The following is a 17,044-nucleotide window of genomic DNA, read 5'->3' on the forward strand; positions in this document are numbered from 1 at the left end:
TAACTCATTTCACTGTTTTCATACAGTTTCATTAGATAAGAACTCCTCACAGATGATTCTACCCGTTCTATGTTTCTGCTTTTTGTGTTATTAAGCAAGACCTCGATGGATCATGTGCATTTCTTTAATCTCCTTGATCTATCAGCACAAGGCAGACCCAGTCACCATATCAGTGAACGTACCGGAGAGGTCTCAAGGTCCGCAGAAGTCTCAAAACGCGAAGAACACCCAGGATCTTAGCTCCGCCTGCCGATGCCATGGAGACAATAATGTCAATGATAGATACAAAGACCAGGACTCCATCCAGGACGTTCCAGCTGCTCTGCAGATAGGTGTTCTCCCCAGAGAAAAAGCCAAGAGCTACCACCTACAGCCAGGAGAAGACAGACATTTAAATCTTCCCCCAGACCATAACTATGTCATGTTCTGGTCTTTGCCACGCCTCGCTATGGGCCATGGGATGAAGATGTAATTACCTTAACCATCATTTCAACCACAAAGATTGCAGTGAAGATGTAATTAGAAACACTTAGGAATATCCTTTCCTGGAAAAGATAGAACAACAAAAAGAGGCAAGTTATTTAAAGATGCTAGAAAACAAACATCTTTCATCTTGCAGGGGCTCACCCTGACAAAACTAAGATCTGGATGCTGCATCAAGGAAGAAACTGTCTCAGGTGCTCACCGTGCTGTGTGGGTCTATGTCTGGTCGCTCCAGTGCTATCGTGATGCAGTTGAGAAATATGAAGACCAGCACCACGTGATCAAACATTTTGTGGGCAATGACCTTCTGGCACATCACTCGGAATCTGAAGAAATGGTAGGGAGAAAATTATTCTTCAGGTATTTGAGTTAGCAAGAGACTTCCACGGGAATGGCACATCCTCAAGTCTTCAGCAGGTGTGCCACCATCATCAACACAGGTGGTGAGCCTGTCTCTCCACAAGCTTCAGCCGTTAAAATCAGTATAGTAAACAAGATGTCGTAACAGCTATTACTCATACCAGTTAAACTATCCTTCTTCCCAGACAGGCATGGAGTGAACCATGCAACGATTCTGCCCACATGGGATGGAAAAAGCTACCTAAAAATCAGGAATTGGATTGAAAACTCTCATTGCTCCTGCAGCAGAGAGGGATTTTTCTCATGAGAGGGCAAACCAGAAACATAGTATTCCATTACTATAAAAACCTGGAGGACTGGCATTTCACTGGGATTTCTTACCGATTCTGTGGGGAAAACAAGTAGAGGGACCAGTCTTCATGACTCTTGCACCACTGTGGTTTGTAGGGCTCCAGGACCTTACGAATTCGGTAGCAGTAACTCTGGATAGAAAAGAAGAAACACCTTTTCTTCCTCTTTTAATTTCCTGCCTCTTCAACTTTCACGGTTCTTTTGTGAAAGGGGGCAGTACACGACATTTCATAGCGCCTGTAGGGAGTCACGGCTTTTGGGACAGAGATGTGGCAGGCATTGTCCCATTTATCCAATAAAACCAGAAGGAAGGGGATGGAAGAAAGAGGCGGCGGTACAGTGAGATATGAACATAACAAAGCAAGACTTTCTAGGCAGGTATCATTCTGAGATGTAAAGATGTGTCAAAACCAAAAAGGCCTCAGACAACCAAGAAGTTAAATAGAGAATGCTCCTTCTAGGCTTTCAAGCCTTTGAGATGCCAAACAGCTCTTGTGAGAAAAAATATTAGAATCATAGAATCACAGAATCACCAGGTTGGAAAAGACCCACCGGATCATCAAGCCCAACCATTAGGTAGCTGTTGTGTCTACAGCTCATTTTTGGAGGCTTCCTGGGCCAGGACAATCTCAATCAGTCTAAAAGCCATGCAAACGCATGCACGACCCCTTGCAGTTTTACCTCATTAGAGACCACTGCAAGGTAATAGCCCAACCCATTGGCTAAAAAAACACCTTTTGGAAAGTGGAGGCTCATCCCTTCGATCTGGATTAATTTTGTCTGCACCAGCCATTAGGAAGTAACACATTTCAAAGCCTGACTTTTAACCAGCATTCTTGGACTGGAAAAGCCACTCAAGGCATGAGCACCCAATCTCCCCCTCAACTCACATCCTCCATGTCATCTTCGTAGTCGATAGCATCTTCCTTGTGGCTGTCAACACGCAGGAAGAACTCGCTGGGGACGTGGACCATCTTGCCGTTGCAGTCTTGGTACTCGGCAGGCAGAACAGCCATGGGGCTGATACTGAGCGAGTGGCGCATGGTGGGCAACTGGAGCAGCTCAGGCAGGTCCAGGGAGCTGCGGTAGTCCAGGGACTCTGCCCGGCGGTGCAATGAGGGCCTGCTGACGGTGCTGGACTTGGCATCATCAGAGTCATCATCTGTGCTGCCTTTCCCCTCCCCGGACAGCAAGGACTCTCTTTCTCCTGACTGGTTCTTCTTCTTGAGGCTCGGGGCTCTGCCCAGGCTATTCCAGCTTGAGCGTCGGCTTCCCCAGTTGCTGCTGGTGCCCCAGTTGGCACAAGGGGAACTACGGAGGCTAGACTGAGAGAGAAGAAAGGCATTTGAGGGTTTGTTTGCAGGAGGAAATCAAAGGATACGGCATTTTGCCTGGACTGGAAGATGCCTCTTGTTGTGAGCCATGTCTTCTCCTTCCAGCTTTCCTCACGGCTCCGATTTTGTCGTGCCTTGAGACGGGAGCCAAGCACCCAGCTAAGCCCACACTGAAGGTACTCTTTGATCTACAACTGTAGCACGGCTACCGATCCTCTGTGCTGCCTAACTTCCTACTGTCCTGGCAACATTAACGGTGCATAAAAGCTGAACTCAAAGGCTGTAGTGGCATTTTCTCTCCTCACGTTTAAATAGTTTCAGCATACAACTTCCCTGGCTTCCAGAGGGGCTCTGGCACCTCAGTCACTCAGCTGTCTGTTGGAAATTGCGCCTTTATGTGCATTATTGTCTCTTCAATTCCCTGCATAAGGAGGTGGAATGAATGTTACTCTTACAGCAAATTTCTGGCACTGAGGAGTGTGTCAGTGCACTTTGGCTGGTAGGTAGTTGCCAGGATGAGAGAACTTAAGATCAGAGCAGAAAATCTAGAAGGAAAACTCCTTTTCCTTCCATGGCCTCCCCCCAGCACAAAACGAGGCAAACTGCCTTCCTCCACCTCCTCAACACTGGCCAACTTTCCTCTGACTGCTTCATCTTCCTTTGGCTAGTGGCACTGACGTGCTCTCAGACAAAGGATTCAAATGATGAACAATCCAGCAACACACAAGCCCATGAAATCCCAAGGCAAACAACAGTCATCTCTATTTTCTTTTCAAAAGCATCACCTTGCCTAAGCAGCTTACCAGAGAGGATAGTGGCTCTGGCTCTGTGTGAAGCACCTTCACAGTCTGCTGCCCTGATTTGAACATGATGTTACAGTTACAAAGCGGAGGAATGGGATAGATAAGCAGCAGCAGAAATCCACTTTACCTATTAACTCTGCTCTCTCTGTTGTCCCACAGTTGCCCTCCCGCTCCCGGGTTGCAAGCAAAATGCAATCAGCTGCCCAAACAGCCAGATCTCTGCTCCATGAGCTGTGCCTGGTGGCAACTGGTCAGCTCATACCTCATTTCCTCTGTTTCCCCTCCTGTGGGGCTGCTGTAACTGGAGCTCAGCTGTTGTGTTGGTGAGGACAAATGCTTCATTTCCCTTGACACAAAGCGGATTCAAGATGCAACCGTAAAACACCGTGGGGGAAAACGGGCCTCATGCTCACAGGAACACCTGACAGCTCCTCCAAGACACCACAATGGCCAGTGTCATTGGCAGAAGATGCCTGTTCCTCCACAGAGGGGGTTGCTGGAATAACTGCATGAACTTATGACTTGTCTCAGGTTGCATCTCTCCAGTGAGGTGACTTGGCATGGACTTCCAATCGGATATCAGGCAGGAAAACACTGAATCCAAGTACATTTCTTTCTCCTGTCTTCATATACTCATTGTCCTTGACCATTAAAGCATCACTGTCCTGCCCCAGCATACCATACCCATTCATTTCTCCCTCCTGACTCTGTTTCTCCTCCTGTCTTTCCAGATCCTTCTCACTTCTATCACCCCCTTTATTTTCCAGCAATGCACACACAAACACACATATCGCCTGTGCCACTTGCAGGCACTTGAGGAAGAGTTGTTAGCAACAGGAACCTACCAAGGACTTCTGATCATAGCTCAAGGGGTCTAGTGAAGCATTACTCCCTCTCCTCGAGTCCACAAAAGTGTGCACTGAATCCATGTGTGGGGAACACTTCGGCGTGGGCATCGGCGTGGCAGCAGTGCGCATGATTATAGGAGGTGGCATGCTTCCCCGGCCCTCCAGGTGTCCGTTCGGGGTGACAGCAAGTGAGTACATCTTCATCTCTGGAGAGAAGGGGAGAGACGACACAAGGTGAATGCTCAGCTACAGAAATGACTCTCCAAAATGGACATTACTCCTTAGGTCCTCTAAAAATTCTCCAAATGGAGATGAAATATGAGTCATAAGATAATTATTCCCACCACTATGAAAGGCATAAGGCAAACATCACAATCTTTGGGAGGCCTTCAGCGCTGCTGGGACTTTGAACTCATTGCCCTGCAAAGGGAGCTTCTGTTGCTTACTGTTTCTTGGGATTTACAAACTAGAGTTACAGTTTTAGGGGACTGAGAGAGAGTTTCCATGGAAAGGACATTGAGGACTGGCTAAATTCACCCCAGGAAGCCAATCTCTTCTCCTTGCCATACACTCTTGCACAGAAATTTTTATGCACTTCTGATATGGTCTGAGTTCCCTCACCAGCAAGGCACTAGCAAACACTACACGTCATCTTCAGTTGCCTCTTCAGGGGACAGGAAATGGAAGTTGCTTTTACACATTCATCCATTTAGAAGAGTAAACCTCCTGTAAATGACAAACCCACTGGCACATCTCTGTGGTAACTGCAGGAAACATCCATTTTAGCTGCGTGGGAAGTACAGACTGCAAAAACTGTATTCATACTCAAGATAAACCAGACGTAACCCCTCCAGCCCTATAGAGTGCAGTCATACTCAAACCCAAAAGCCTAATTCCAAACTCCAAAGTAGTGTTGAAGTAGCTCCTGTTTTACTCTCTGTCTGTTTTCTGGTTTAACAACTGCCCAATCAAGTCTTAAGGAGGAGGAAGGATGGGAACATCTGCAACCAGCAGGAAAGAAGTGCAAGTCTGCAGTGACAAATCCAAGCGAATGCATTCCCCCTGCTATTTTTCCTCCACAGGCTGATTTGTAATGCAGCATGCTTCTATTGTATCATCTGTTTAGCTGCTGGCTTACACACAAATACCTGCTCTGCACCGCAGCAGTCCGTGGGAACAACTGCCTTTCACTTCGACAGGTGGAAGATCCAGCTCAAAATTTGCTAATCTGCAATACACGTTCCTCTTGCCAGTGTATCTGTTTACAGACCAACAGCATCGTAATAGAACTGTTAATGTCCTTACGCTGTTTAGTCACCAGTTGGCACCTTTGAAGCTTATGGAGACACACAGTTACTCATGGACTTTGACTGATGGCAAGCTCAGCCCTGTTTTCTATTCCTGTATTACCTGAGAAGAGTTGACAATATTTCTTTCCCCTAGAACTCTTATTTGAAGCTGCCCAGCAAATTAGTTGGTGCAAAGGAAATTTAAGCTGTGGATTCCCTGCCAGGTATTTGTGGTGAACATCCACGTGCTCATTTGGTGTTTGGAATTTGTTGCTTTATCTGCAGACTGAGCAGCTCCGTCACCTTGCTGTGACCCAGCTCTCTCTCATCTTCATAGAATCATAAAATGGTTTGGGTTGGAAGGGACCTTTGCAGGTCACCTAGTCCCTGCAGTGAGCAGGGACTTTTTCAACTCAATCAAGTTGCTCACAGCCTCATCCAACCTGACCTCGAATGTTTCCAGGGATGGGCCATTCACCGACTCTCTTCCCCTACAAATTACTTCTGCCCCTTCCTCAGCCAAATTCCATCTGTGCCCACCACAATCAATACAATTTCCTTAGCTGAAACAAATCACAGTTCAAAAGCATTTAAAGTAATCCTGACAAAGACCCAAGCCTAGAATCAAAGTATAGAGGAACTAAACTGGCTCCTGTTTACCATGATGCTATTTACTCTGTTAAAATACATGATCTCTGCCTGTCCCCTGTCTGCCTGTGAACTCCACGCAGTGAAGGCTGTCACCTACTATTCCATGTTGACAGTGGCCTAGTACAGTGTGGCCTTACCTCAAATCAATTGCCAGGCTCTCCTGTAACACAAATGAACAGTAACATTTCCATCAATCAAACCTCACCTAAGTGCATTTGTGTAACAAATCAAAAAGAACAGAAGAGAACATGATTGATCTGAAAAGCTGCTGAGAAGTGGTGTGAGAATATTGCTGTCAGCAAACCATTCTGTGCCAATGACACAGGAGAAACAACGAGACATATTTAAATGTTCTGGTACAGTTTAAATTAGAAAAAACATCTCTTTAAAGGAAATATCAGTGCTCATTTAGTTTTCCCAATGCTGTTTGCGTAGCTGGTTAACATAGCCATCAAATTAATTGCCAAATAAAATGGATCCATCCACTTTCCCCTCTAAGTTCCCCTGAAAAGCAGACTGTGGAAGCAGAGTTGTGGCTCTCAGATTCCCAGGAAAGCATAAAGACAAGATCCTACCTGTTGCTCGGAGGTCCTTTAGCTTCTCAAAATCATCATCAAAGTTGGCAGATGTCTTGTCCTCATCTGTGTCTGACCTACTGGCATCACCCTGCAGAGAGGAGAAGGATAATTAACAGACCCAAATCATTTAAACTCTAGCACAAAGGCCGTTTGGATGAGTTAGGAGCTCGGAGATACCTCAGCTCCCCCTGGTTAAAGTGTGGCTCCAAGAAGCAAGAGAACAGAACCCCAAATTCCCTCTCATATTGCCCTAGGAAGGACCCTGGGTAAGTCCTTCTTCCCTGTTTTGATTAATTTTTGTACTTTGGACAAAAAGGATGATGTTGTGATTGTGACTACTGTTCCTGCTATGTTGTGTTTCCTACACTGAACAGCGTGTCCCAGGGAAGATCAAGGAAGGGCAGCTGTAATCAGAGGAGTGACTACAAAAAATTGGCATTGCAGGGTTCCATATCTGCACTCTCCGTGATCTCAGCTGAAAGCACTTCGGTTGTAACGGCAAAGGATGTTGAAGGGTTTTTCTTCTTTATTTGACAGAGCTATAAATTTGACTTAGATCTGAAAACCCAGACCTGATTTGTTTTCTTCATCCTGGCTGGTAATCGAGATTGTATTGGGAAATCTCTTGGCAACACTGAAGCTGAGGCAGAAGGGAATGAGGCCAGCTTGCCTGGCAGCACAGCATCATCTCAAGACAGAGAACAGCCAGCTACCTCAGACTGGCTTTCCTCCTGAAAGTCCAGTCACTCTTCCCTTTCATCCAAATCTGCCTCTGCTACCAAAAGTGATCATCCTAAATACTGTACGAGCCTGAGAGAGAAGAGCTGTGGTCAGGTTCTGCTCCGCTGAGGGCATCTGAAGAGAGGAGAGATTCCAGCAGGCTGTTGGCATGACTGGCTTGATCCATCAAGACTGTAGAAAGGCTGTGCAAATTAGTAGCAAACGGCTGGATTAAAGCAGCTGATCCTAGAAAAAGGAGCCCAGTTCCTTAACTGATGCCTGAACAAATCACCATGGTTTCTAGAGAGCTAGTGCTGAAGTGGCAGTGAACTTAATATCATCTGTGATGGATTGGTAACCGGTGCAGCCAAACAGACAGAATGACTAAAGGCTTAAGCTCCCTTATTCATCTGCTCTGTTTTGGAGCAGAAGCGTTAGTGCAGGGTAGATGAAAGATTTGCATAATATTGCAAGGTTTGTCTGCTTTTCCAGAGCAGCTCTGGGGTAGATTTCAAAATGACATGGGAACAGTATAAGCACAAATGTGCAATTATGGTCCTGTTTGAAGTCTGGCTGCTTGTTGTCCTAAGCACAAACGTGCTAAAAATGGTTTTGTGGCCATTTAAGCCTATTCTCTTCTAGGGATAGTCCTGCCAAACTTGCTCCACAGGCAGATTGGAACCCGAGATTGAATGGTGCACTGTGATTCACAGTATAAGTTGTAGTGTCCTCGCTCAAACACCGCTGACGTTCAGAGCTTAGAGAAGCTCTAATGGGCATCTTGGCTGCACAAGTCTCCCAGCAGTCACTCTCCATCTAAGTAAAAGAAACACCTGAGTGAAGGGAGAAGTGCACCACAGTGTCTTCTGTAGAAAGAGCATCACCCTGTAAGAGGGCAAAGTCAAAGAGCTTGAAACAAGAATTTCTGCCCCTATTCCCAAACAGAACCAGGGGTGGCAAAAGAAAACCCAGCTCCACTGATATTTCTTCCTGGGAGCTGTCTATGGAGACTGGAAACATCTTTGGTTTACAAGAGCCAAGTATGCATTTTTAAGTGCAAGACTTGAACTGAGCCCTGGTAGCTGAAATACAGCCCTGAGAAGGGTTTTCTGTAGCACAGCTCATACCTCACTACGAGATAACTGACAAGCCCATAGGCTGAATGTCAGGATTTATAATAAATGGAAGCAGCGAGCAAAATGTGCCCTGCAAATGTCATGCCTGTGGTTGCTGGCCTTTTCTGAGGCAGCACTGAGTGAATAATACAAGCTTTGAAAACTACTCCTTACACACATTTAAATCATGGTCTGTAACAGCTCTGAAAGGAGCCATTAAGCCTGAGCAAGGGAATGACAGCTACTCAGCTGGGTCTGTAATCGTGCACTCAGGGAGGATGGCATGAGGCTGCCCGTTCCTGCCTCCACATTAGCAGGTAATTCAGCCTCCAGGAGGGCAGGTAAGGAACGGGAGCTGTACTGCACAAAGACACCTGCAAACTGCCTGGTTGATGAGCGGAGAAGACTTTCTTCTGCCTTAAAGCACTCAGGATGAAGGGGTACAAAGTGCTGTACAAGGGCTCTCAGTGCTGAAATGCAGGATTGCATTTTCCAGTCAGCTGGGTCACACATTCTCTTTATCATCCATTTGGGTTTCCCCGGCATCTCCTCTTTTTCCACCCAGCTCTGCTGGCTGGTAAAATCTGAGGATATCTGATATGTCTGGCCACCAAATACTCTGAGCTACTATATGGCCAACTGTATTGGTCGCTTCTACATTCAGTTCAGGAAAATCTGTTTCTTTAGCACAGACTTTAGTCTGCTATGGTTTGTGTCATTTTCTAGTAGAACTGAGGTCCAGCACAATCACTTTGAATACATTTACAACTAGAACACGTATATGGCAAAGGTGTCACAGCATCCAAAGCCAGGAGATGCCAAGATCGGTGACACTGAGAAAACTACAGGAATTGGGAAATAAATAGCGTCAGCACGAGTTCTCATCGCTGCCCTAAGGAGTAGAGGCTTGTTCTTGGAAAAAGATCTCCTAGGTCAGCTGTACTGGATCGTCAGGGCATGGACCACATTGTACATTGAAACACCCACTAATGCACTGCAGAGCTGTTCCTTTTGCAAGGGATGAGCTGGACCACTTGTGTTTCCCCTGTGTGTGCAGGTGGCACTCACCGCCCTCAGCACCCACGAATCAGCCCTGATCTACATCGCTTAGGGCTGTTTTTTCCAAACTGGGGGGTGGTTCCTATTGTTTCAATTAATTTTTCTCTGCTAGTGCTGCGAGGAAGCTAGGAGGGATGTTTTAATAATGAATCTATGCAGACATCCTTGAAAGGTTGCGCTGGCTTGAGAGAAGGGAGTTTTTTGGATATTTCGATTATATTCCATGGTCAGTGAAGGTTTGTCTAAGTGTGATCTAAACTCTGCAAATAAGACCGTGATACCATTTCTGAGAAAAAAAATGAAAACAGAAACCAATCCTATAAAAATAATTTCTTTCGCCTCTTTCCCCTGGGAGCCAAGGCAGTGAAAACTGAAGCCATTTTCTCATTTTTTTCCCTGGGTCTGTGTGCCTCTGAAGCCAGTCCAGCACAAAGCAAACGTCTCCTTCTTGATGGTTGCAGAAATAAAAAGTACTAATTAAAAAAATTCCCAAGCGTGATGTAAAAGCCTTTTTGATGTCACTATTCTTAACTTTAACTGGGACTGGGTGAATTTTGCTAAGCCTTAAAGTCATTTCCATTTGCACTAGGACTTTGAAAAAGTAATTTTTTCTAGATTATATACATAAATGCACATACATTGTTATATTTACTGAATAGTAAATATGAAAGAGATTATCCTCACTTAAAATCTCCTCCAAAGAGATTTGCTGTGATCTGAAAGGAAGATGGAGAAGAGCAGGGCAGGGGATGGCCAGTTTCACTCTCTCAGGACACTGAAAACAGATCTGGAGTGAACTTGCCAGAGCTTCGCAAGAGCTTCATATGCCCAATCCAGTTCACCTACCCGAATAAGTATAAATCTAGGGCTGCTTGCATGGCTAGATGCTTGCACTGACATGGATTCATCCCTACACATGCTTCTTAGTTTTCTCCCTCCCTCTGCTCAGATCTCTTACCTCTGCCTGGAAGCCTTCGACCAGAATGGCAACAAGAAGGTTGAAGAGCACGTAATTGCCGAAGGTCATCAGGGCAACAAAGTAGAGTGCTGCCCATGAGGATGTAGATGCCATCCCATTGTAGAGGACCACATTCCAGTCCTCTTGAGTGAGGATCTGCAGAGAAGAGAAGGGGAAGACTGTAATAACTCCACTTTTCTCATGCACAGCAGCTACATTCAAATACTGACTCATCTATTTCTACCTCTCCTTTTGAACTTTTCTGAGCATAATCACTAGCAGGTCTCATGAGGTGAGAGACCAAAACGTTCCTTTATTTAGGTCTTTGCATGTGAGAGCTGTCTCCTGGCCAGGCCTCCTGTCTGCGCAGGAGGATCTCGCACACTGCTGCCCATACAGTTGACTGGTTCAGATCCTGGATATGGTAACATGAACTGGTAGAGTCCCATTATTTGGCAGTAGTACTGCCACCTCTGATAACGATCAGAAGATAACAGACCAGAGGCCAGAGCTGCAGTCTCCTTTTGGGCTGTTCTTTATAAGGCATCTGCCTGGAGCTGAAGGAAAGGGTAGGAGACATGATTGATGAGATAAATGTAACGGGGTGGCTCAAGAAACTCGGGGAAGCAAGATGGTTTCTGTTACGTAAAAACACTGACAAGCCAGGCACACACATCTTTGCAAAGCCCTGCTCCAAGGCACTTCCCTCAGGGATTCCCACTTTCCTGGAGCTCAAATATCCAGAGGCCTATAAATAATGAATGACAGATTCATGCTCCACATTAATTCATGCTTGCAATGAAAATGGCCTCTAACCCTCTCCAAAGGAAGGTAGCTCTGGGGACAGGAATGTGGTCACACTGCTCTTAAACCTTCATGCGATGCAGGTTTGAGCCCTCATGTTCTGTGCCAACTCTATTTGCCCACGGGACTGTTTGAAATAAATGCAGAAACCTATACTTAAGTTGTTAAAAGAAAAATATGAACCTGTCAAAGTAATGCAGATTTCTCCTTGCTGCTTTGCAGGACGGAAAACTTTGCACTAAGTTATATTTTTCATAGCAAAGAGCCTGGACTGGTTTCCACCTTGATACTTCGGCGAATGCTCCTCTGCATTCAGAAACTTAGCTTAACATTGTTTATGCAACGTTCTACTTGCTGTACTTGGGCTCTAAGGACTGAGATTTTAAAGAGAAAAGACTAATCTTTATATTTAGGATGCCCTGGAAATAGTAGCTTATTGCTCCGTTGTGGAATACGCCAGAAATTTCAAGCACATAACAGATCTTGTCTGCAGAAGAAACACAACTTTTATATAAAGACTTCCCAGCATCTACAGCCAGCACCTCCAGCTCTGATTTGTGACAGTATTTGTTAAATAGTTAAATGAAATTGTTTGCAAAGTGCAGTTTGGGGGCAGTGACGGCAAGTCAGAAGACAGAGATATACAGAACAGAAGCAGAACAGATAGAAGACTGTGGGTCTTGATCATAATGACTATGAAAGGAAAATAAGAGTGGATTTCCAGGCCTTCTTAGACTTCACTTTTTCAGATATGCACTGCAGATTGCTTCTCTTATCGAGGCTTAGGGACCAGCTAACTCACAACCACAATCATCTTGCCCTAATTACTCTACGGTTTCTTTCGGTCCAAATTTGACATCTGCTGGAATAGTTTGGGTTTTTTCATAAAGTGAAATTACTTGTCCAGGTGGTCTACATTAAAACTTCCCAGAAGATCCAGAGCTTACCTGAAATACGGTCACAATGGCCCAAAGTAAGGAATCAAAATTCTTTCTATCTGGAACTGTGTCTCCCGTATCGGTTTTCAGGCTGAACTTGCATCCAAAAAGATGCATGCCGAGAATGCTAGAGTGGGGAGAAAGAGAGACAGAAGAAACACATTATTGTGTGAAATATGGCTGCAGGGAGGACTGCAAGGATTTTTGGACACTTTTCTCCCCCCCGTATTTTGCGTGCCGGTGTTGTTTCCCAGAAAGACGGGCTCTGCTCCACCACTGACATGATCACTGATCAAACCCTATTGTTTGGCTCTTCTGTGTCACATTTCTTTACAATTGCCTACACTGAAGTCAAATCAAGGATCTTCTTTGTCTAGAAAATGATAAACCATATCGCCAGCTTCCTAATCCAACTGGGTTCCAAGAACAGGATCCTGAGGAGCATTATAGAGTCAAATAGACAGAAGTCTGGGAGTCTGTACAACCTCCATCTCAAAGGTAGAGTCCAGTTACTAACAGCTTCCTGAGACACAGCTAAGCGAGCCTCCCAGGAGCTCCAGAGCAATTACTGCCTGTTTGTGTACTTCATTCATCTTCAGAATTACAGTACTGCACGAAAAGTGGAGACTGAAAAGAGGTAAATAGTCTGTTGAGCGTCTGCTTGTCAGTCTATTGTGAGCACTTCTATCACTGAAGACAGCTTAGCAAAGCAGTGTATCGTCATTCTAATCTACATATTACTTAAGCAAGCCAAAAATGAATTAATTAAGAAGAGCTGCAGCCACTGGTACCTGAAGATAAAGATGAAGAGCATGAGCAACATGCAGAAGGTGGCTACGTTGTCCATTGTCTTCATCAGGACCACCAGCTGGCGACGGAGGGCGGGCATGAAACGCACCAGTTTCAGCACCCGGAGCAACCGAAAAGTTCGTAGCACTGAGAGGCCTCCATCCGACTGGCCGATGATCTCCCAGACGCTGCAAGAACACCAGAAGAACTGTAAACATCAGTTCTGTACTGCGAAAGCCCTGAGCAGGCTCGTTTCTTACAGGATTTCCCACTGCTTCAGCCCTAAAGGGGTAGTTTATTTGCCTCCTGCTTTGTTGCTTTTGAAAAACACCTTCACCTCCCAGCTGTGCAGACGCACATGCTCATGCACAAATTAGATCCTTTACAGCTGGTTTCTTGATTCCTTAACTACCTTGCTTTCTCTGGCTCTTCACAACAGAGCACGTCTCCTGAATCACTACAATCAGTCACAAGCACAGCCACAAAACGCAGATCAGGATTTTCTACCAAGCTAATATCCAGAGGGCTCTCCATTCGTTAGGATGGGTTGGTTTGATGAGCCCACAGTCTGGTGTTTGTTCTGGGGCCCTATTGCTCCTCACTTCCCTGAATCAAAGGGATGGGTCCACTGAAGCCAAAAGCACTGTCCTGGTTTGTATCTTCTGTGTCTCCCTTGACTTCACTACCCCAAATTAGGGATTGAGGGGTGAAGAGCATTGCTAGGAAGAATCGCAACACAGAGATGTGCTGCACAAATTTCTCACCCCCATGCTGTGACACCCCCAGTTTAGTTGGGATAGTGCTACCCTGGGAGAGGACAGCAGAGCAGTGTCCTCTCTTACCCTCCTACTTGGCCTATTCCAGCCTGAGTTATGAGTCAATTCAGGAGACGGAGGGCACTCTTCTGGGATATGGACACTCACAGTACTTCTTTCCCAGGATCAGCCATTCTACACTTCAGTGGAAAATTGACCTTAGTGCCAGATGCGTGGCATAAATAGACGTTGTTCCCCATCTGCTAGGTCTGTTTGCTTTGGACAGCCCTTCTATCAACAGGAATCTAAAAGGCCGGCCTAATTATAGCCCATCATAGCCAGTGAGTCCTGGATTAACACGTGCCATGTCATTCCCATTCCCCATCCCACTCCCCAACTGGTCTAAGCCCTTGGCAGAAAAGCCACAGCGGAGAAAGAGCTGGCAGTGACCTGATGACAACTATGATCCCATCAAAGATGTTGTACGGGTTCTTGATGTAGCCGAAGAGGCCAAAGGCAAGGAGTTTCAGGAGCATCTCCAGGGCAAACATGCTTGTGAAGACGATGTTACTGATTTCCAAGGCGTTGGTCAACTCATCCGGCTATGGGGCAAAAAGCAACATGGTCAAAGAGATGCACAGAGGAAATGGCTAAAGGCTGGTACGGTCCTCCCACTTAGAGACTTATTGAGACTTATCCTAATTGTGCACAAATGCTACATCTTCCCATGTTCCTTATGGAGAGCCACAGAGGCAGATATGTGCCTGAGCAGAAGAGCAGACAAGCCTCGTGGACAGTCCCTGTGAGCCTTCCTGGAAACACAGAATCCCAGCCCATTTCTGGAGCAGCTGCAGAACAACTGCACCCAAAACATGGGCCTAAAAACTTAAAGCTATGCAAAGGAGAGGGCTTGGTCACCATTGCAAGATACAATTGTGTAGGTGAATGGCTAGTATGGCTTGTAAGGCTTCAATTTGGACTTGCGTTGGTCAGGCTGGCTTTACTGCATGAACCCCAGCAGCGTTTTAGGGTTAGTGCTACATCCAAAGCAGGACCATTGTCAATACAGCACAGCTCTATTCATACGCAAAGCACTCTTCTTGCAGACACTTCTTAAGAGAATTAGGAAAACAAATACCGGTGAAAGTCAGTAGGATCAACAGTTTTATCTCCCTTTGGAAATTGTTCTCAAAAAAAACCCAAGATGATTTTTCCTTCTGAAGTCCTGGTTAGTAATGTACGGATTTTGTTAAAATCACAGCAGTATGGCCCCAAGTATCAGGATTCCCTCCCGGATCAGCGCAGGCTTCTCTGAGTGCACAAGACTGCATGCAGCTTAAAGCCAAGACGTGCTCTTTCCATTCCCCTCCTCTGTCACCAGCACCAAATTACAACCTTGCTTCTCAGACAGAACCTTAGATGTTCCTTTCCTGGGAAGCCAGCGATGTCTGCCCAGCACCCAGGCTCCAAATACAGGGACAACACCGCTTGCGCAGAAGGGACAGATGCCAAAGGTGGGATGGGGTTTGCTCACTTACTGGAGCTGCTTCCTCAAAGAGCACCAGGCTCTGCAATGAGCATTTCTAATGCTCCAGACCTCCTCCTTTGCAAAAGAAAACGAGCCTTTTTAATTTCCTCAGTGTAACTATGTTGTCTAGCAAAAGGTGTTATTTTCATATCTGATTCATCTCCTGACTGATAACGGCTTCCTTTATTCCCCATCCGTCATTAGACACTATGTTAAATGTTGGGAGCTTCTTGGGGTGTTGTTGCATTATTCAAAGCTTCGAAGGGAGAAGACCATTGTAACACTGCAGCACAGGCACATTTAACCCTACACTCTGCAAACTCACCCCTTGGCAATCAAAGGAGAGGACGGAAGAGTTAACTTAGATGCAGGAAGAGCCCACACATCCCCTGCTATAGGCAGACAGTCTGTGGGCTGCTAATGAGCCATCATTCATAAGCTAAATTACTTTATGCAACAGACTGTCTTTTGCTCATCCATTTATGCACTAAAAGAGCACTAAGAGCCTCAGTTCTCATGATTACAATCCACAGACACTAATTACAACAGCACACCAGCGGAAGGACTGCACAATTTTCAGTCCTTCAGTCTCTAGCAAGGGGTGGCCCAGATGCCTACACGGTGCATCCAAACAGCCCATCCTTGCACCCTTCCTGCTGCAAGGACAGCGATTCCCTCTTTAACATCAATCAGCACTCACCCATGTTATTCCCCACCCTTATGATGCTTGAAACAGCCTTATGGGGTCCCAAGTTGGGAAACAGAGAACTGACCCACTGCTCCCTCAGTACCTTGTAGTCTGCAGTCCAGCATCACCCTACCCGCCAGAGCCAAACTCAGTTCAGTGTTCTCCAAGTTCACCTTGCTGCTGCCAGATGTGCTGCCAAAAGTCACAATTTTATCATGAAAACTGGGATAACTGGTGTTCATTTCAAAATCCCTAATCCTGCAGCTATGCGAATATGACAAGACAATCTCAAGAGTCACCACCAAGAAGCCAGCATCCAGCCAGAAAAGCCTAAGCTGAACAAACTTAAAAACACCCTCAGGTGAATAAAAAGAATTTGTAAGTTGTTATTATCTAAAATCCCATGTTTTCTAAGACAACCCCAAGGTTTTTCTGTTGAACACACAGCATTTCAACCAGTTAATCTGCTGATATCATTGAGCTGATTTGCCAAATCCCTTTGATAATTTGGTGCCCTTATTGCCGACTGTCCAGTGCCACGACTTCTACTTCGTATCTGAGTTCAGAGAGTGGAGGAGAAAAGTCACAGCGATCTCTCAGGGGAGGGGAGAGGGGGTGTGAGGAGAAGGGAAAGAAGAGGACAAGGAGGCGGCAGAGATGAGCTCATCGATAGCTACGATGAGGAGCTGATCCAGCTGATCAAGGTGACGGGGGATGGCTGGACGAGGCTGACAGCCAACATGTTGACACTGCAAAGCCACTCAGACACGATCTTTGCTATCCTTTAGTGATCATATGTCGTGTGAGGCAGAACTAATTTGATGACGAAGATCTCAGTAACGAGAGACGTTTGGTGCACGATCCTGCAGTGACAGGGAGGCAGGACCCACTGGGGTAAGACAAGGATGGATAGCCCTGCATGCTGGCTGAGCTGCCGACACAAGCTTTTGTATTATTAGAGTGGAAGCTGAAGAGCAGATGAGCCAAGCATCC

At 45.9% G+C, this 17,044-nt stretch overlaps 1 protein-coding gene across 5 annotated transcripts in view; it reads right to left on the minus strand.

Annotated features, from left to right (window-relative positions):
- CACNA1H (calcium voltage-gated channel subunit alpha1 H) overlaps positions 1–17,044 on the minus strand; it is a 121,727-nt gene that overhangs the window by 38,696 nt on the left and 65,987 nt on the right. For all 5 annotated transcript variants that reach the window (XM_069869945.1, XM_069869947.1, XM_069869944.1 and 2 more), the window contains exons 9-19: positions 14,286–14,437; positions 13,083–13,268; positions 12,301–12,418; positions 10,550–10,705; positions 6,695–6,785; positions 4,177–4,385; positions 2,085–2,519; positions 1,225–1,325; positions 686–809; positions 477–545; positions 183–367 (exon numbers count right to left, since the gene is read on the minus strand). In XM_069869945.1, the coding sequence (XP_069726046.1) occupies positions 183–367; positions 477–545; positions 686–809; positions 1,225–1,325; positions 2,085–2,519; positions 4,177–4,385; positions 6,695–6,785; positions 10,550–10,705; positions 12,301–12,418; positions 13,083–13,268; positions 14,286–14,437 (1,826 nt within the window). The remainder of the gene's footprint in view (positions 1–182; positions 368–476; positions 546–685; positions 810–1,224; positions 1,326–2,084; positions 2,520–4,176; positions 4,386–6,694; positions 6,786–10,549; positions 10,706–12,300; positions 12,419–13,082; positions 13,269–14,285; positions 14,438–17,044) is intronic.

This window comes from Phaenicophaeus curvirostris, chromosome 16 (assembly GCF_032191515.1).
Source record: "Phaenicophaeus curvirostris isolate KB17595 chromosome 16, BPBGC_Pcur_1.0, whole genome shotgun sequence".
Classification (NCBI taxonomy): Eukaryota; Metazoa; Chordata; class Aves; order Cuculiformes; family Cuculidae; genus Phaenicophaeus; species Phaenicophaeus curvirostris.